Raw genomic sequence first — 20,065 nt, forward strand, 5'->3', positions numbered from 1 at the left:
GTGGCATGGCACTTACCCCCCTTGAAATCCTCAATATTGCTCTAAAAGGCGATTGGTTACCTGTAGCAGAAATTAGATGTTTCTCTGCAGAACTGTACTTCTGCACTAACAGTATTACTGGCCTAAAAGCAGCACACACATTAAAGCAGGAACAACAAGGACCCCCAATGAAGACGGCTGTAACAATAAGGCTCTGAAGAATGAAAGATGCATCAGTGAATGTATATTCCAAGGATCATCACTGTGGAAAGCTCTGTTGAATGATACATCTTTTAGGAATGCACATGTTTAAGCCAGTGACTGCCAACATCTGGATCACATTTGACTGCCTGAATGAGTTTCAGCTGAGGATTCCACCAAAGACGAGGCTGTTGGTGGCACCTCAAAACTGGTATAGACTAGAAAAATGCATAATAACGATTATGAAATGATGTGAGGAGGAAAGTGAGAACTTGAGTAATGCACTACACACAAGTCATATGGGTAATCACAAAGCAGTTCGAAGTCCACATGACCTCTCGAAATCTAATCGGGATGTTGAGAGTAAGCAGCAGTAGCCAAAGGGGTCTTATACACTCTTCAAATGAACAAGCAATGATATTTTACTTGCATTATAGGGACCCGTAGCATTTAGTAGTACTAACAAGTTTACCATTTACTTGCAAAGTACAAAAACAGGCTTGACAAAGATGGGACTCCCCTTAGTGACGAGAAGCCAGGTATGAGGAACTACATATACCGGAAAAGGCACTTATGTAAAATCTACCACAGATTTTGCGACTTTATGTGAAGTGAATAAAGGAGTGCAGTTGGTAAGTCATAAAACACTGTCACTACATAACAAGAACGCCTCCGTTCCTCCTAACCCAGTGTCATTTTGCTGCCGCTAACTAACCCAAGTTTCACCTACTGCCTCGAATCACCCTTTGGACCTTTCAGAGGGCTTCCTGTAGCTTGTAATTAAACAATGCGTTTTCAAGAAACTAAGAATCGGTCAATTGCACAGCTTCTGCACTTCTGCGAACTAATACACCGCTACTGCTGTCCGCCTCCAATGTCTTAGGAGAAACCGAACCAGCAAATTCGCACGCCATCAAACCATACGGCGTAAAACACCTCTCCTCCCTGAACCACACCCGCCCCCCCCCCCCCCCCCCCCCCCCAGCAAAAAAAACTGACAAAAAACAAAGCCGCCATCGCAACAGCGAGTGCTCTCCACACAATCTTATCTCACGAAAAGGCCCCTCTGCCACGGCCGATTACGAGCCACGGGCATAGCAGTGATTCGACCGTATCGCTCCCCGCTATCGAGCCAATTTCGCCGGCGCAGCCACGCAGGGGACAAAGATAAACAGAAACCGATCTCGTTTTTCCTTCTACATAATTCAATCACCGCCCCGGCGAGTCATATGATTTGCGAGCCAGCTAGCGCGTTCCCGAGGGTGCCAGAACTCTGCGAACGCAGCCCCGGCTCCATCCAAAACACGAGCACAAAAACGAAAACCTCTCAAGGAGTTTCCATACGCCTGAACCCGCCGAGCTCGGTTCACGGATGTCAACATGGACTGCGAGCTCGCGCCAAACGGACGGGCAGGGTAAAACGAGACCGCTTCGAGTACCGGTGACGCCGGTAACACGGTTCGAGAAGTCGTTGTCGAACTATGCAATCGTCGCTAACCACAGCGTAACTAAAAAAAGGCCAAGTCTGCGCGTAGTCGAGCAAAAAGAGGTGCAACAACCGTCCGTGGAGAGAGGGTCGTAGGCCTAGCAAAGCTAGCGCCAGCAGCCGTGATACGGACGGGTGCTCCAGCGACTGCTCGGGGGCAAAAAAAAGAGAGGAGGGGAGGGCAGCTGACTGACTGGTTACTCGGGCCGCCTCGACGAGTCCTGTTACCGATGATGACGAAGACGCAAGGGACGCCAGAACGAACGCGTAATTATTCGTCCGCGTCAAACAGGAGGCTCGGGAGGGGTCATTACGAAATCGCGCGAAACAAAATAGAACTGAAATAAAAACGAGTTGCTGCGCCGTATTCAGGTGACTAGGTGAGGCGTCCATCGACTTTGCAGAGCTGCAATCGAAGAGGAAAGGTCGTTTTCTTGGCACGAGGGACGAAACGCGATCGAGTTAACAATTTCACTCGCGATATCGGAAACAAACTACGCAGCCTGCGCTTGGTAGGCGATGTTTTTTTGAGGCGCCTAGAAAGACGTTGGTGTGAGAAAAATAAGAGAACGGGTCGGCATGCCCGGGGCTACGCACCTTGTAGACATCGCCGTAGGTCCCGCTGCCGACTCGTTGCACGAGCTCGTACTCATCCTGGGGGTTTCGCCGTGAAATATCCGAGGGTGACAGGGATGCCATCATAGGCCGGCCAGCTTCATCAGCATGGTGCTCTCACGAATCCATCTCTCCGGGAAGCGAGAGGACACTTTGCCAGACCACGATCACCAGCACCACGCACAACAGAGAACGCGCACAGGACGTTTGGGTCACTCAGAGGCCATTCATTGCTGCCGCGTTTGCACCGACACAGGCTAGCACAAGCCGAAAAAACACAGCTCCCCGATATCCACCGACGTCGACGATCCCTTCGCTTACTGCTACAGGCTGACCACTGGATTGACTGACGGAACGGATTCTCTCCTCCTCGCTATCGCCCGGGCTTGGCTCTGGGCTTGGCTGGGCTTCCGGTCATGCGCGCCGTGGTAGCCGTCTTTCCGTGCCAGCCGGTCGCCCGCCAGCCGCCGTGGAATGAAAATTGCTGCTTCCCGTCCGGCAGCAGCGACCGCGACGGGAATTTCTTTTGAAGTGCCGGCGAGACCAGATCCTGCTTGGCGCCTTGCACCGCCAGCGACCCACCAAACGTGCTCTCTGAGTCGTTTTTCTGCTCGTGCCTCCTCCCCTTTCGAAACAAAAACAAAACCATTCCGCCTGCCGACTAGTGCGAGTGTGCCGCCATCTCGTTTCTAAGACACGAGTCAGCAATTTTCTTTTTGTACTGCAAATAAAAATCTTTCACAAAAGCTTAACAAAGCATTGTTCGCAAATATTTTAGCTTATTATAAATTTTTGTCTTGCTCATTAGCTTACGCATGCAAATATTAATTTATGAGCTAAGCCACGTGACCACTTGTTTTCGTCTGCAGCACGGGGTCTGCAATCGGAGCGAAAGTAGGCGTGTAAAATGGCTCCCACCATCAAGAAGATAGCGTTGTTCGGATCGACTGGTTTTACGGGTCAAGTAGTCCTGGAATACGCGTTGAAACAGGGTAAGTGTGCGCTCTTAAGCTGGCTAACTCTTAGGTGTGAATTTGAAAACTCGACGCTGGGTCGGAGGAAAGCGCCCTAGTGGGCCGAACTCCCATCGATCCTGACCCAAGTTTTGTGATTTCTGAACACGGCGTGTTTTTTGATTGATGATAGCCTATGGAAGCAGTTGTTTCCTTTGCATTTGATATATCCTAAGCTTGAGCGGTTCGAGAAGAAAATATGCGTTAACAATGTCTTGCGATGCTGGCGCCAGCCATATATGTATGTTTCGACCGCGTTGATGCGACGAAGTTGTTGCACTGTTTATAGCTCGAAGGTGTGAGTAGCGTGTATGTCATGCACGGAGTAACGACAGCGTCAGAAGTGCATGTGTTTATTAAATGTTATTTTAAGTTCAGGGCACGTTCCGTGTTTTTATTATCAGACATTTTAACCGCAATTCCAGACGCGCGCCTGGGCCAATCGATTCTTTTTTCTGTCGGCCACCTGTGCCTAGGCCGAGGGTTGTACGGATTTCAGCCGTAAGGTGCACATTACGCACTTTGTAAAAATAAAAAAAAACGACAGAAAGAGCTAGGAAATGACAAAATGGGAAAACAGGAGACCTGTGCGTACGCTTCAGACTGCGCCGAGTAGCGGGTGCCGCAGTTTGCATAAATTTGTGCTACGTCTGTTTTGTTGCGTACTCTATGATCTGTGTGTGGAGATCGTACTGGCCTACGTCAGCGGTCATGGATGTCGGCTACTGACGGGAAGTTTTCAGTTCTCTCTTTTCTTTGTGTCCGCGCTTTTGTGCGATGCCTTTTTATTATTATTTTAATAAAACTACTTACGCAAACACGCTCACACTTGCGCTGTTCGTGGATGCATAGTGCTCATATAGTGAGGTAACTTCATATATGTTATCGAGTAGTGCACGGTGGTGTAGCGTGGTGGCGTTGCGGCTCTCTTAATCGTTGGTTTATTTCTAGCTTATATAAAGCGCGAAAGCTATTAAAACAGCCGTCATTATTACTATGTAACTACTCAGACCATCGAGTTTATTGCTGCTATCTTGGGGGCTATGATAATATAGCTCACTTTAATTTTGCTCTAATGGTGGCGACGCCAGAAATATATTTTGAATTGGTGGTCCAACGCTCAAAATTTTGATCTCAAACTTCGTACAACCATCAGAGAAAGACTTTGACTGCAATTATTACCTCTCCTCTTCCCGAGAGAGAGAGAGAGAGCCAACGAGAAGTGTGACTTCTGCGCCCTTGCCCTTTCGCTGTCACCCGTTTCCGGTGGTGGCAGCAGCAGCGGCGTGCAGAGGTACAGTACGTCGAACAGCGCGTTTTATCTTCCATCGCGAGAGCAAAGTTCGCGGAGGCCGGCAGTTCTTGCGCGTGGTCGCCGTGTGACTGCATTGTCGGAAAGAGAGACGTGCGCTCACGCTCTGCCCACCACTCAGCCATGGTGTCGATGTCGGCGCTCTTCGTCCGCACACTGCTCCGTGCTCCGTCTCTCCGTGGCAGCTGCTGCAGCGGCCGCCGGTACCTCTCGCAGCAAGAACCGGCCGCCTCCTTCCCCACGTCTGCGGACGAGATCGTCGTCGAGAAGCTGGGCGGTGAGCACGCCGGCATCGCCGTGCTCGGTTTCAACCGTCCTCGCGCCAAGAACGCCATCGGCCGCGTCTTCCTCAAGCAGCTCGAAGCCACCCTCGACTGCCTCAAGTACGACGACTCCCTTCGGGTCCTCATCGTGCGCAGCCTGGTGCCGGGCGTCTTCTGCGCGGGCGCCGACCTCAAAGAGCGCGCAGCCATGCCCGTCCGCGAGGTGGGGCCCTTCGTGGCCCGCCTCCGAGGCGCCACCGTCGCCCTGGACGACATTCCGGTGCCCACCATCGCGGCGATGGACGGGGCGGCGTTAGGGGGTGGTCTCGAGTTCGCGCTCGCCTGCGACTTGCGAGTGGCCTCCAACTCGGCCAAGATGGGTCTGGTCGAAACCACGCTGGCCATCATCCCGGGCGCGGGAGGAACCCAGAGGCTGCCCCGCGTCGTCGGCAGGGCCAAGGCTAAGGAGCTCATCTTCACCGGCAGGGTGCTGGACGGCGAGCAGGCCGAAGAAATCGGCCTGGTCAACTACGTGGTCGAACAGAACAAGGAGGGCGACGCCGCCTTCCAGAGGGCGCTGAAGTTGGCCGAGGAGATCAGGCCGCAGGGGCCGATTGCCCTGAGGATGGCCAAGCTGGCCATCAACAAGGGCATGGACGTGCCCCTCAGCAATGGCTTGGACTACGAGAGGGCGTACTACGTGCAGGTGACGCAGTCTAAGGACAGGGTGGAGGGCCTCACCGCCTTCAAGGAGAAGAGGAAGCCAAACTACATTGGAGAGTGAAGTGTGGCGAGTGGATTCGCACCGTCAAACGAACAGCGGTTATGCGGTGAATAAAAGGTGTACATGTTGTGTTTGTTACAACCATGTTCATGACATGCCTTTGTTTCTTAGTGCAGTGCTGCACGTGCTTGTACCAAATAGCAACAAGTAGTGCTCTTGGTGTTCGGGTTGGGGGGGGGGGCTTGATTAGGTTGTGGTAAATACATCAGCATTTCCTCATCATTTGCTTGCAACAAACTACCAGTCTTTACAGCCTGCACAATCAGTCATTGCCACTTTCAAACAATCATCCCCAAAAGTAAGTCCAAGAGTTGGTTTATCGGAATTTTTGTGCATAATGTACATCAGAAACATGACTACCTGTCATAAACATTTTGCCAATACAACGACACCTGCAGATGCAAAGCTGAATGCAAAAGAAAACAGTCATTGCATAGGTTTCTAATAAGGGAGTAATTACTCTCTGGCATCCACCCAAGCGCAGCCATACGGCGGCTACAAAAGAAACCTATACAGCTTTCTCAGAAACTTTGCAGTTAAAGAAAAATTTGTCCTGGTCCAGGGAAAAATTTGTCTTGGTTTGACCAACAATGCTCCTACATCGAATTATTGATCAATTCGCTCTTGCCGTACCATAAGTTTTCCACCCCGGTTAGCTCATTTAGTAGAGCGACTGCTCTGGTGAAGCAGTGCTCCCGGGTTCAAACCCGGGACCAGGACGAATTTTTCTTCAACTGTGAAGTTTCTGAGAAAGCTGTACAGCTTTCCTTTGTAGCCGTATGGCGGCGCTTGGGTGGGCTGCACGAAGTGTGGAGACTTGGCAGCAGTACAGTGTTGCTCGGCTGTGGCCGCTTTGGTGTTTAGTCATCTCATATTATCAGACGAGTATAACTGTGCTAATACTGTTTGCAAGACGTTAATAACATGAACAATACAAGCATTGATGAAAATTTTTCTTTAATACACTGCGTTAACAAAAAATGTGGACCCAAGGAACACTGCACATTTCTGAAGTGCTAAGACTTGTTATAAGCCAGACACATACACTACAGCATCCTTCTCTGTTCCACAACTTGTTACACGCTTTCAGTGAACTGTTTAGGTGCATGGGTAGAGCACAGGTAATGACAAAGTGAAAGTGAGCATCGGCAGCTTCTTTGCTGAAAGCAGTCTAGAAAAACTAACTTCGCTCATAAAACAGACTGGAAGTCGCATATCTTCTACCTGCAATGCCTTATAACAGTGCCTCTTGCTGGGCTAGTTGGTGTAACGTTGTGTAACAAAAGTAAAAACAGTGCTGATTTTTACACAAACCGCACAGAAAGACCAGACAAAATGGGCGCTGTTCCTGTTTGGTCTTTCTGTGTGGTTTGCGTTAAAATTAGCACTCTTTTTACTTTTGTTACACACTGCAATGCCTGCTGCTGTTGGCTAGCTTCGCGATATACTTTCATGTGGTGGGCAAAATTTTCAGTAAACCCGGAACCTGAGTGACAGTGGCTCGGTGGTCCTCAGCTCATCATGTGGTGTGTCATTGTGAATTACTGCCTCATGTGGTTGGCGCTTGAGTGCTTGGGCTGCAATTGCGACAGATTCAAGCTACACTGGAACCATTGACACTCTAGGGAGGGTCCTGCCAACTGCATACACAAGTGACCTGTGCCACGTGACTGACTGCAAAAATTGATGCTGGTGGTTTCAATTAGTTTTGAAAAAGCAGCTGAGGCAGTCTTAAACATTCAGGTCTCTTTCTTAAAGAGGTATGGTGTGGTCACTTCCACACTTCCACCTTACAATGTTTTACCTAGCATGGCAAATATTTGCCAAAACTGCTTGCCATCATGTTATGCTTTCATTTTCTGTGCAGTTGTAGGTAACGTTTCCGCAGCTTGCTAAACTGTTGTATAGAATCATACTTATTACTCATTGTCATTAGAAAAATATAAGTAAGGCAAGTTGAGAGGCTTGTCAAGAAAACGGTATGTACTAGAATTGGGTGCTCTCAACTTGGCATGGATATTTCTGTTGTTAAAATTCCTGAAAATGCAGCAGTGGTTCCCTTACTACCGCAAGAGAATGGGTAAATTTTTACATTGCAGGGCTGCAACTATACTTTGAGGCATACCAGAGTAGACTGCTAAGCCTTTATCACTGTGAACTTTTTAATGTGCGCCGAAATTTCACTACACGGGCTCTATCATTTCTACCATCATTTTATAACTATCTTTTTCATCAAAATGTCTTGATTGCTGATGATTTCACTCAGCTAGAACACAGTCAAGCTCTTGCAATGCGTCATTTACATGCCCATACTATTGAGGAGATTGGAAAGTGGTAGTGCAAGCAGGAACACTAAAAGCCTGCTTGCAATGCTCATTGTCATTTACTTTTTGTTGGTACAAAAAGCATCAAAGTGCATGCAAAAATAAATCACTGCACAGGAATTACCATTTAAGAATCAGCAGTGCTCACGATTATAGCCAGGCTATTTCTATCAAAAACTATGCTTCACAGACATCATCACTCCAGCATAGGGTGCCTGAGCATTGCTCAGGCAGCAATGTGGACAGCACTTTGTCACAGTTACGTTAGTACACCTCTCTACAATCTTTCTCAAGCAATTTAAACTTTCAGGCGTTGTCTTCTTGCTTGCAGAATTGAAGTCCTCATCCAACTCATATACAACGATGCATTTGCCCTACCTGCCTGAGCATTTTCTTTAAAAATCGTCTCGCAGGTTATGAGGTGACGGTCCTTGTGCGAGATGCTTCTCGGCTTCCCAAGGAAAGTGCAGCCCAGCACGTGGTTGTGGGAGATGTGCTGAAGAAGGAAGATGTTGACAAGGCTGTCCAAGGCCAGGACGGGGTCGTGGTGGTCCTTGGCACTAGGAATGACTTGAGTAAGCCCCCTTGGAATCTAAGTTGGCTTAGCATTCTTGTGCAAGTGTGCCCTCCCTCTCAAGTGACCCTGTGCATCCCTCTACAAATGTCAATGCTGTGCTTCTTCTCTAATGAACTCAGCCGTTGTGCAGGTGGATCCTGAAATACCTTAATGCGGCCTCAGCGGTGGCCTAGTTGTTTGAGCACCCACCCTGTAAGCGAGAGGTTTCAAACCCCAGGGCCTACCAGTTTTTCAGTGGTTTCAAGCTTTCTCCTCTATTAGTACTGAGTGCCTCTGAGATGAAATGTTTGGAAAAATCAATCTTTGACACCTCGTCAAGTGGACGAAGCATGTTGGACATGGTGCTGCTTAATCAAACGGCCCTTTTGCAGTCAAATCCAGAGGTGGATTTAATGGGTGGGGTTGAGGAGGCAGTCCCCCTCCTAAGCAAGGAATTTTTCACAGGAAAACCATGCTGAAGCCTATTTTTTTGGACTAAGAAAGTAAAAATAAAATACATGGTTGAAATGGCGCCACCCCTGCCAACCGCCGCCTCCAAGAGCGACACATAAGTCTGCCCTTGGTCAAATCATCATCGAAATGCTTTCATTTGCTGTTACATCTGTTTGTGTGGCTGAGGTTGTGTCAAGTGAAGGGAATAGACTTCATTGTTTGTATCACAAGTTCAGTCCATGATTCACCACTGAAGATGCCGCCGTGCTGGCTCAGTGGTTATGGTACTTGGCTGCTGACCTGAAAGAGGTGGATTCGATTCTGGCCGCGGCGGTCACATTTCAATGGAGGCAAAACGCTAGAGGCCTATATACTGTGCGATATCAGTGCATGTTAAAGAACCTCAGGGGGTCGAAATTTTCGGAGCTCTTTACTATATGATATTCCTCATAGCCCTAGTCACTTTGGGACGTTAAAACCCCATAAACCAACCCATCATCACTGGAGACAACGGGTCACCATTAGCCTACTTTCTTGTGTGAGTTCTTGTATGAATGGAAAGGATAGCACAATCTGCACATTGTTGAAAAAGCAGAATGAAGACAAGAAACACTATGATAAATCTCAACCAAACAATTGGCCGACTTTTAGGAACATTGTATACATGCTTTGTTTGCGTCCTTCTGTGCTATCCAGCAAACTAAGATTACCAAGAAAGGAGAGAAAACTATTCAAACTATATATTTTTGTGTAGTAAAAGTCAGAAGTGTTGATCAGTCAGCATGACAGAGCGCACAAATGCATTGTGTTCAGCTGCACATCAAGCGGAGTTCTGTCATTCATATGATAGACAAATTGCCTTCTATAGTTAAAACTTGTAAGTCTGGAGAATTCTCTTGCCCTCTATTTGAGATAGTAAGGAAGAAGGATAACCATCATAACTTGATGCCATTGGAACTCAATGTATTAGGTTGTATATTTGCTGATTTTTGGCACTATTGTTACCTTAGACTGTCAACCATCTAGCTCTGTTGTCAATAGAATTAACCACTGAGAAAGAGTGGATAAGCAATCCATGCAATATGTATTGCCGCAAAGTGACACTATTGTCTCTAAAAATCTAATATCTCTCTGAACAATGTTTCATGCAGTAGGTCTCTGCCCAGGGAAAGTGCTGTTGTGGAAAACCTAATCTGAACTGACTGAATGACAGCAAAACCTACTGGCGGTGTTGTGCAGCCATGCAAACACAAACTAACAATGCGAAAATGGTATAGTAAGGTGGAGTGCTTGTTTGCACTCTTGTGCCATTGTTTCCCTTATTTCTGGTTCTTGCTACAGCTGAACTCATCTGCACAGTGTCACCGATAGTGATTGGTCATCGCTCCATCAGTCAAGGCTAGTTTGTAGATGACCATACTGCATGAAGCTCAGAGGTGACCAGTACATGACGCCTGTAGGTGCACATAGTGATTTAATGTCTTCGTTTTAGCAGCGTGCATAGCTCAGGTGAAGCCAGCAGGCTAGAGGTTAACTCGTTCTTTTCAGATAACGTTTTGAGCTGACCGCCAAATTCAGGTCCAAGGATTAGTATACTGTGTGTGCGGGTAATCCTTGTCTCAATGTCTTCATATAACCATGAAGAGGAAGCCTGATGCCCTTTCCATACTTCTTCCAGGTCCAACAACAGCTCTGTCCGACGGGCTGAAGAACATCCTACAGTCAATGTCTGACCACGGCGTCAAGCGCATCTCTGTCTGCATATCATGTAAGTCTTGAACTTCATCCAGAATCTGAAAGAGAACTTCATCAGGAATTGTTGAATGCACCGTGTTTGACTAATGGGAGAACAATGGAAGATAAAGAGGCATTGACTGAAAATGCTGAGCTGTCTATCAGTGATCGCCTGTCTGTCACTCCTGGTGTTACTGCTTTTCAGATGCGCTGTGATTCCAGAACAAATACTTCACACCAACTTACCTCGCTATCTACTTTCAGTCATCAGGATGTTTTGTAGCTGGTATTAGCTGATTATATCTTCAACATGATATTTTACATTTATCTGTAATGTATACATCATTTTTTGTTACCTTGCATCCTGTTGGCTCTCAACTTCAAACCCAGAACAGCAATGGAGCTTGCAGCTAGCACTGAATTGAGGCGAGAACGAAAATAGTTAGGAATGGTTACATGTGCTACTAGCACAAAACACGCATGCTTTGGCAGCACTTGGCTTAATGATGACTCTATCTCTTTTGATCTGTGACAACAGTGCATTGCTGAGAGGAGCACAGAATTAAGTGCTGTCATCAACGCTTTCTTGCGCTTCAGTGCCTGTGTGTTGTAGATTAAAAAGTTGACTCAGTTTTGTCAGTACAAAAGATTAATACTTTGCTGCACCACTGAGCATACTAACATTTCTGGATAACTGCGGTATGCTTGTGGGCCATAGTTCAATGACCGCAATAGTTGTGCGGAATCCTCTAGAACTGACTTACAATGGAAACTTGATGTAGCTTAAAGTCTGGCTCCATCGAAGGGTGTTTCTAGTTATTCCAGCATATGTGCAGGGGGAATAAAGAGGGAGAGAGAGAAAGCGGCTGGTGGAGAAATCACCTTTAAAGGCCATTGTTTGCTCGATTTATGACAACAGACCTGGAAGAAGTAATCCCATGCTCTGCCAGTGCATGCTCATTGTTGTGTTGCCTTGGAGCTGAGTGGCCAGCTCTGAACAAACTCATGGTGTGAGGGCACGGGTTTCCCTTTTTCTTTCAGCTTTTGTATAGTGCTGCCGACTTTTTATTTTTCTGCATTCATAAAACATGTTAATGATTCTTACTAAAAATCACAGTGAAAAATTCAAAACTATAGATAAGAAATTTTCAGACTGCTACCACTGACTAGAAGAATGAAATATGGTAGCTTGCTTCGGATTCATGCAGTCTCTACATTATATCATGGTGGGTCTCAGATCCCTTGTCAATACTGGCAATGGGTCTGAGACCTCCCCGAGAGCCCCTCACTTTAAGCCCTGACAGTAATGCTAGCAGGCAATAATAATAATAATTGTTTTTTGGGGAAAGGAAATCGTGCAGTATCTGTCTCATATATCGGCGGCGCCCTTCAAGGGAAGGGATAAAGGAGGGAGTGAAAGAAGAAAGGAAGAAAGAGGTGCCGTAGAGGAGGGCTCCAGAATAATTTCGACCTCCTGGGGATCTCTAGCGTGCACTGACAACACACAGCACACGGGCGCCTCAGCGTTTTGCCTCCATAAAAACGCAGCCGCCCCGGTCGGGTTCGAACCCGGGAACTCCGGATCAGTAGCCGAGCGCCCTAACCACTGAGCCACCGCTGCGGCTACTAGCAGGCAAGCCAGCCACGAGTTTATAATTTCTAGAGCAATGGCACAACGACGAAGAGTAGAGTATTGTGTGGTTTCGTGCCATTTTATCTAAACCGTTCTCACACTTGCCTTTCTGTGCAAGTGCCGGAGGCAAAGTTCTGGTAGTCATAAAAGCTGGACTCCATTATGTGCTTGTGGTGTTGTCATTCTTGAGCACCTCGGCTTGTTGAGAATGAATCAGCAAATGAAGCAAGAGGCCAAGGGGGTCAGAAAGCAAAATTTTTTCTAGGTTATCATGTGTCTCTCTTAATATTTCCTTCTTGCCATGCTCTGCTGGTTCACGAAAGTGTCCATCTTTCCAGAATTCTTAACTTGTAAGGCATATTAATGCCCGAGGAAAGGTGGTTAGTGACAGCCACAATGAATAGCGAAAATGCTGCACTCAAATAATCATTTTATTTTCATTCTGCAGCCTTTTTTTTGCGTTCTAATCACACTCAGAAATTGACTTCATCAACTGCTGTTGCAGTCTGTTAATAACTGGCTGTAGCAAAAACATCTTGTCTCTGGAATGTTTTGCTCAAGGGGACCTTTAAGCAGTCCTCACCATGTGCAATTGCTGGCCTTGAGAGTAGTGATTAAAATGACCCTCTTCAAGATAACATTCATTAACTCTTATTAGTAGCTTCGCATGTGCTCAATCCATATTGGGGTGATGCCCTCTCTAATGTTCGGTTTTGGGCCACAGATACAGCTACCTCTCATGCTTTAATTTTCATCATTATTAGCATGTGTACTGACAATAGCTTGGACAAGTCCATTTACCCATTAACAGCTGTGGAACATTCACCAAATTTTTTGTTAATCTACTGTGATGGTGGTGGTGAAAACATTTGAATAAACTTGTTTAAGGGGTCGTAGCAGCGATTGGAGTTCTCAGTCCGGAACCCCGTTGGTGTTTCGATTAGTTATCTTTGACTCATTTCATCCGAGCTGGTCAGAGCTGCCCCCCACCCCTCCTGCGTTAGCTGGTTATTAACAGTGACCACCTGATTTCATTGGAAGGCCCATACCGTATGGTGCAGGTCCGCCTTCTCCGCACAGAATTTCTATTGTGAGTCAAATGACTCCGGATCTATTGCGTGTAGTCTTCGTGGTTTGCTTTAAGTGTTGGTCTGTAGCTTTCGGAGGTGTGGTTCCTCCCCTTTGTTAGTGTCTTAGCTCGCGGAGCGTAGACCCGACGGGATAATTTTAAGTGCTGAAGTATGTCGGCGTAAGTTAATAGTGGGGTAGGAGGTTCCATGGCATCCGTACTGGGTGATCACTCATAGGAAACAGTGAAAAGCTTTATATTCATTTATCGTCTGACCATGCAAAGCTTAACTGCCATCAGTGAAATACATAGATGGGTAGTGCTGTGAAATGAGAGGTTCAATCAGTGTGTGGCACTTTCATGGATCTTCACATTGAGTAGGCAATTTCAGCATGCACAGAATAAACAAGACCATTGTAATTTATGTTGCAGGTCTCTACTACGTGTCAAAAACAAATGACTAAAGCATCACTGCATAAAACTTTCAGTTTAGCTTTTTGTAATCCGTAATATGACTATAATTTGACTTTGATACGAATTTGAGAGCGGTTTTATGATGTTGGGAATGATGGCATGTCAATGCATTTCTACATACACAGCTGCGCAACTAACTTTAAGGCTTGCCATAATGGAGACCTCTAAATTAACACCACCTGGAATTGCTTACAATTTGCTACAAAATTCGAATACATGCACATTTTTTATTTATCTCTGTCAAAATGTGACTGCTGCAGCTGGGATTCAACTTGTAAACTGAAGCTTAGGATCCAGTGCCATATAACCACTGAGCCAGCATACCTGGCTAGCAGTGATTGGCAGCAAGGCGAACTCATGTGAGAATCCTGTAACTCTAGGTTAGAATACTTGTGCGAGAGGTCTCCAAGGGTTAGGGCCAGTTTGGAACGAGGTTTTCAACTGCTTCACAAAAGGTTGCTCGAAATAAAGTCAACAATTGGGAGCACGTACTGAATCCATGGTAGCCTATTTTCGTCGGAGTAACAATGGCACCATTTGTCGCAGCAAGTGGATGAAGTGTGGGAAGAAACTGCCGCAGCTTGTGAAATTCTGCTTGACCTCAACTCTCACCTGATGATTATATATATATTACCATGCCTATATAAGTAGGTTACAGTGCTGCGTATATTTAAGTTCTGCTAGTGTTATATAGTTGTGGTACAGCCCCATTAAATCATGCACAATATTCAGTGCACTGTTTGTTTTTGAGGCATTCATTGTTAATGCTGCATCTTTTTTAGCACAATATTTCACACTTAACAAAAGAGTTGAATGTGGTATAAAGTCTTGTTTCTTATTTTTCTGAGTGCACTTACCACTGTGGTTGGTGCATATGTCCCCTCCAAGGACTGCGTGTACTACATCTGTGCACACTAACTAACCTTGTCAAATCTTCAGGTACAAGGTGCAGTGTTTGCAAATTATTGGTGCTATAAAAATGTGCTGTAATGTGCAACTTCTTGCATAGAACCATTTCAACTCAGACATTGAAGGGGGGGGGCAGGGGGCAACAGAAACGCGAAAAATCACTTTCAAGATGAACATCTTCATGTTTTACAGCAGCTGTGGTACAGCTGCAGTGTGTTCAGTGCTTAAAATTGGCTACGTTCTTATGACAGGAGTGAGTTGAAAGCAGTACAATTCAAACCCTGTAACTAGTGTTGGGTCAAGATGTGGAGATATGAAGTCTTGATGGAAATTGCTATGCATCTGCAAGGACGGACAGTTCTTTGTGTGCAAACTGGGCATGCTGCTCAAAAAAAGCCCGAAGATTTCAACATGTTCCCCTTTTGGATAATATAATTGGAACCTGATATGTTTATTCTGATCCCTTGAAATCATCTATCAATAAAGTCATGGCTATGCTGGTGTCCCAGTTTGGTCATTATAGCCACCGCGGTGGCCCATTTGCTGACCTGAAAGATACGGGTTCGATCGCGGCCGCGATGGTCGAATTTCGATAGAGGTGAAATTCTAGAGGCCCGTGTACTGTGCGATGCCAGTGCACGTTTAAGAACCCCAGGTGGTAGAAATTTCTAGAGCCCTACACTACGGTGTCCCTCATAGCCTGAGTCACTTTGGGACGTTAATACCCCATAAACTCAGTTTTTTCATGAAGTATAGCATGCAGGCATGTTGCACAAATTTTATAAAGGAGACTGATATGGTGCTTGCAATGTAGTGTGGTAGATTTGCTATATTGGACGTGTAGTGCTGTTTGGTGTGAAACATGACAGTATTGAAGAAAATGCTGAGACCTGCTGTCCGTCTTTGTGGTGTTCTCAACCCAATACTATTTTTAGCACACATACCGGGCATATTTAGGTACGCTTTTTGTGTGTTCTCAAATGCTGTTTTATGAGAAAAAAGGCAACCAGATATCAGCTGCTGCAAAAAAAAAAAAACTACAGACACTTTCATCTTTAGCTTCCATTCAGTGTGTAGTAAAGTAATGCATCAGCTGGCACCCTTTGCAACACCAGTATTATTACGAAACTTGTGGCATCTGTCTTTCACACTTATTTGGCATTGCCGCTGAACAGATAGACTACCAGCATCAGCAGCCCTTGAGGTTCAAAACCGCTCACTACTTCTCAATGCAATTGACACTGCCAGCACCAATTTTTCATCACAATGGTACTATAATCTCTTTACTCAGCATTTTGTCATTCAGCACTGAAATGTGTGTGCATTACACAGGACCACTCTATTCCTCAGTCTTCATTTGCATGGTGGGGTGCAGAATGTGGCAGCAATGGAAGCAGGGGCACAGTTCCTCTCATTCCTATTTTGGAGCATGAAACAATCTTTGTAAATTTTACTCCAGTGATCAAAATTTCAGCTGCCTAAATTTGGCTGCTGAAGCTGTTGCATATTTGCAGCTTGCTGAGTAAAGCCAGAAGTTGTGGCAAAGATAGTTTAGTCAGAAACTTATATTCAATGCTGTCAGTCTGCAGCAGTTCAATAAACCAAAAGAATACATTCTCATTACTGTTTAGAGTATCCATTGTGCTCTTTTCTTTGCTTTCAAGCAGGGTAAGGTGGGAGGAAATGTAAGAAGATGCTCATGATTGCACCGTGCAACTACTGATTCTCTACGACTCTGGAGTAGAGTAACAGAGTGCTGGATAGCTCATTTAGTATATCTTTAGGGCCGCAATGTGACCATTCAGTGACAAATAGATGCGTCATTCTTCTAACACCTGTAGCATTACTCCTTCACCTTTTCTAGGCTAGATGTGAGCATGTGAGTGTGACATCAGAAACATGCTTCCAAGTGTTATATGGTACCTGTGCTTTATTTATTCTTGCTGTGAGGAATTAATTTCAAGGCCACACAAAGAGGTCTTCAATCTGCACTTCTCTTGCACTACCTGGTACCTCTGTCTGGTACTTGTTAGTTGTTGATTTTGTTTATAGTAAAATAAAAATGGATGGAAAAGGTGTCGCTAGTCATGGCATCTGCCATTGAAGCCTGAAGCATGGGAGCTGTGGCTAGCAGAAATAAAAGGGACAAGGAGAAGGAAGGAAAGAGGGGAGTGATGCAAAGAACGGGTGGCACTGTACACTGTATTCAAAAATACATGGGTTCGAGGTACTTGTTGTCCTAAACCACCATTGCGATCGACGTGCATGCAGCGTTCCTGTTCTGGGAGCGTGCCAAGGTTCCATCACAGTTCATACCGGTGACTGAAGACCATGAGCGCATGTACAAAGCACTGAAGACCTGCGACCGTGAGTGGGTCGCCATCTTCCCACCACACATTGCAGGTACGTCTTTGTCAGTAGCGTTTGCGTCTTTGTGCCCCGCCCATCGCAATATGGTGCAGTCATGCAGACATTGGATTCATTAATATGTTTTCATTTATTTTCATTTCACTTCTGTGTTCTTCATTTTCTTGTGCTCACAAAGAGCATAAGCACTTGTTGGACTACTGGCCAAAAGTCATGTTGTGGTTTGTGGAGAAGGAAGATTATAATGCAGGTAAAGTGTAATAGTGAAACAATGTGATAGCTTGTTCATTCCTTAATTTGTTCTGTGGACATCCCAGCATCGGTAGTTCAGTGATTTCCTCGTGCATTTCAGCTGGGTCTTCTCCAACACTTCTCCATATGCCTTCAGGTCCTGGTGGTAATGATTTGAAGAGTTTTAAGAACTGAAGCTTCTGGTGGCAGGAAAAATGTTTTAAAGCTCAAGCACGTGCCACATGTGCAGGCTTCATGTTTCATGCACTGAAAAGTCGACAGGGAGTGCTTCAAAGTTTTTTCTTATCAGGGGTCTTAACACAAGTTCCGCTGACCCTAAAATGTCTCACCCTTTCTTCCAGAAGTGCCACTGCAGTGACATCTTGGTTTCTTTGACACCCATATTGCATCTCTTTATCGCTGTTCATTGTTTAATGCAGGCCGATTACTTACTGTGCCTTACTTGCGGCTAGACGTGATTTCTGTGCAAACCCAACTCCGTGTTGTGCCCAGCTTTGAATCTTGAATTTCGCTACATCCAAGATTGCAAAAGAAGTGAAGTTGCCGCAGGCGGCGTGAGGGGTGCGCTCCCTACTCTCTTTTTTTGTTTACTGGCTAGCGGCAGACAAAAGTTTTCAAAATTAGCCCCCACAGTGAGATGAGTTTGCGACACCTCCCCCCTTTTCTACAGAGTACTGGCTCCGGTGGCTTTCATTAAAGATAAGCTGCGAACACCTTTACACAGCTCACAAAACACACACTGATGATAAACCTTTTTATCACCATGTTTTGCAACACTAACCATTCTTACACAATTAAGATTGTTGTTTTGCATGCAATATCTGTTTTATATTTGATTTGGCAGATGAGCCAGCACGTGGTGGCTACAAAATGGTGAACGACGCCCCTGTCGGTAGAGTCATCTCCAAGTTCGACCTGGCCGAGATCCTCGTCAAGGCTCTCACCATGGATGAGCACATTGGACACAGCGTTGGCATTGGCTACCCAGCAGCCTGATGGGGTGTGGTGCCCACACACCCTGTGCTTCATGGGAACATCCCTTGTTTGCTACTGTTCCATGATATGAATTCCACTGATGCACATGTGTGCATTTCGAACATATATTTTTATATACAAATGTTCCTACTTAACTGTTGCGTGTTGCAAATGCAACAGGTATTAAATATATCTTTAAGATATGTACTATGTGCTCTTCTGTAAATTTTGCTATGTGTAAGTTTTAGAATTTACTGATGGCCATGGCATTTTCTCCCTGAGCTGTTAGTGTCACATAGCTATAGCTATTGCTAGGTCCAGCCTCATAACAAGCTTTAAATAAACAGTATATATTTTGAAATAAGGAGTATATATTTTTGAGTAAAGGGCCCTGTAGAAGCCCTTTGAGGGAATAAGTTTATGCACTGGATCCATGTTGCTTGATGTGCAAAAACTTCTGACTTGCCAAGCCAGTTCTTTTCAATGTCATTAGCATTAGCTCTGCAGAGCATTTAGGTCTGTATTATTTGATATGCAATGAGTCTGACTGTGCCTTTTTCAACTGAAAGATGTGTTCCAGTGTGACGTAGCAGTTCTTATAGCCCTGCTTTTATTTACAGTCCCTTCTCGCAAAAGAGATCAGTATTTTTTTTGTTCACCATAGCACATTATGTTGGCAATGATTGCCAAATACCTGTAATAGGAATGAGCCTTGTTACTTGAAACAGTTAAAGGAAGGTATTGTCTTTGAAGCAGTTCAAAGTATTTTTTAATTTTTTTCAGCAGTGCTGTTGCTTTCAAGATATGACATACTGGTCAAATTTGATTCTACGAAGATGAATTTAGTTGAGCAAATGTCAATAAGTTAAAAGTAGTCTGCTGGACTAATTTATTTGTAGGCCTGATTTACACAATGCAGACAAGATGAGGATATAGTGAAGAAAACATGCATACACAGCTCGGTGCTATCATATTGTATGTGATGCATAAACCATGTCAATAAATGCCAGGTGGCACGATCTGAAAAGAGACAGGTGTCTGCAGATTGCATTAAATTCTTGTCAATGCTGCTGATTTAATTTACTTATCATTAGAATTCCCGTGACATTGGATATATGGCATTTTTCAGGTTTTTCTCGATCCCTGATTCTGATGTACTTGCTGTTGCTGTATTTTATGAAACATGATATATTCCATTATTGTTACAGGTGTATGATGTGGCTGAGCACTTTTTTTGATGGTAAAATATATGACAATATACGGGACATTAAAACAATCCACCTATTGTGCCATCTATCTTCAAGGGTTGTTTCCTTTCTCTAGGTGTGTAATACAGTGAAGCTGCTGGTATCTATGCCAGTATGTCATTGACATCTTACTGATTGCTGCACTCCACCAGTTGCACCCTAATTACACTCGTGCTGCAATGAACTTGCAGGGGACTATAATATTCAATATTTATGCAAAACCCACCTGATTGAACCGTTTAATGCAGCACGTGCACAACTGCACAGTTGCAATTGAGTACACAACTTTTACTTTTTTTTAGGAATGTGTTATCATTTGTGTCCTTGTTTCAGGCGAATTTAGCATCCTACACATTGCAGAGAGTGTGATTTTTAATGTCAGTTTGCTAATGTAGTGAATAAATATTTACAGCAATGGG

At 45.2% G+C, this 20,065-nt stretch overlaps 3 protein-coding genes across 26 annotated transcripts in view; 2 read left to right on the forward strand and 1 right to left on the reverse strand.

The window, feature by feature from the left end:
- The window catches only part of hppy (MAP4K3-like protein hppy), a 161,918-nt gene extending 159,028 nt beyond the window's left edge, over positions 1-2,890 (reverse strand). For 12 of the 24 annotated variants that reach the window (XM_077665123.1, XM_077665122.1, XM_077665116.1 and 9 more), the window contains exon 1: positions 2,264-2,500. In XM_077665123.1, the coding sequence (XP_077521249.1) occupies positions 2,264-2,368 (105 nt within the window). In that variant the 5' untranslated portion in view covers positions 2,369-2,500. Of the gene's footprint in view, positions 1-2,263 lie in introns of all 24 variants that reach the window. The other 12 variants (XM_077665125.1, XM_077665124.1, XM_077665119.1 and 9 more) reach the window with 3 other exon arrangements.
- A 242-nt stretch (positions 2,891-3,132) lies between these two features.
- Positions 3,133-20,065, forward strand: LOC144132598 (flavin reductase (NADPH)). Its single transcript, XM_077665126.1, has 5 exons — positions 3,133-3,273; positions 8,391-8,552; positions 10,665-10,754; positions 17,077-17,208; positions 18,269-20,065. The coding sequence occupies exons 1-5, from the start codon at positions 3,189-3,191 to the stop codon at positions 18,418-18,420; spliced, it is 621 nt and encodes a 206-aa protein (XP_077521252.1). The 5' UTR covers positions 3,133-3,188; the 3' UTR covers positions 18,421-20,065.
- Positions 4,545-5,741, forward strand: LOC144132599 (methylglutaconyl-CoA hydratase, mitochondrial-like). The gene has a single exon (XM_077665127.1). It carries the CDS (start codon positions 4,730-4,732, stop codon positions 5,651-5,653), a length of 924 nt encoding a protein of 307 aa, XP_077521253.1. The 5' UTR covers positions 4,545-4,729; the 3' UTR covers positions 5,654-5,741.

This window comes from Amblyomma americanum, chromosome 5, assembly GCF_052857255.1.
Source record: "Amblyomma americanum isolate KBUSLIRL-KWMA chromosome 5, ASM5285725v1, whole genome shotgun sequence".
Taxonomy (NCBI): domain Eukaryota; kingdom Metazoa; phylum Arthropoda; class Arachnida; order Ixodida; family Ixodidae; genus Amblyomma; species Amblyomma americanum.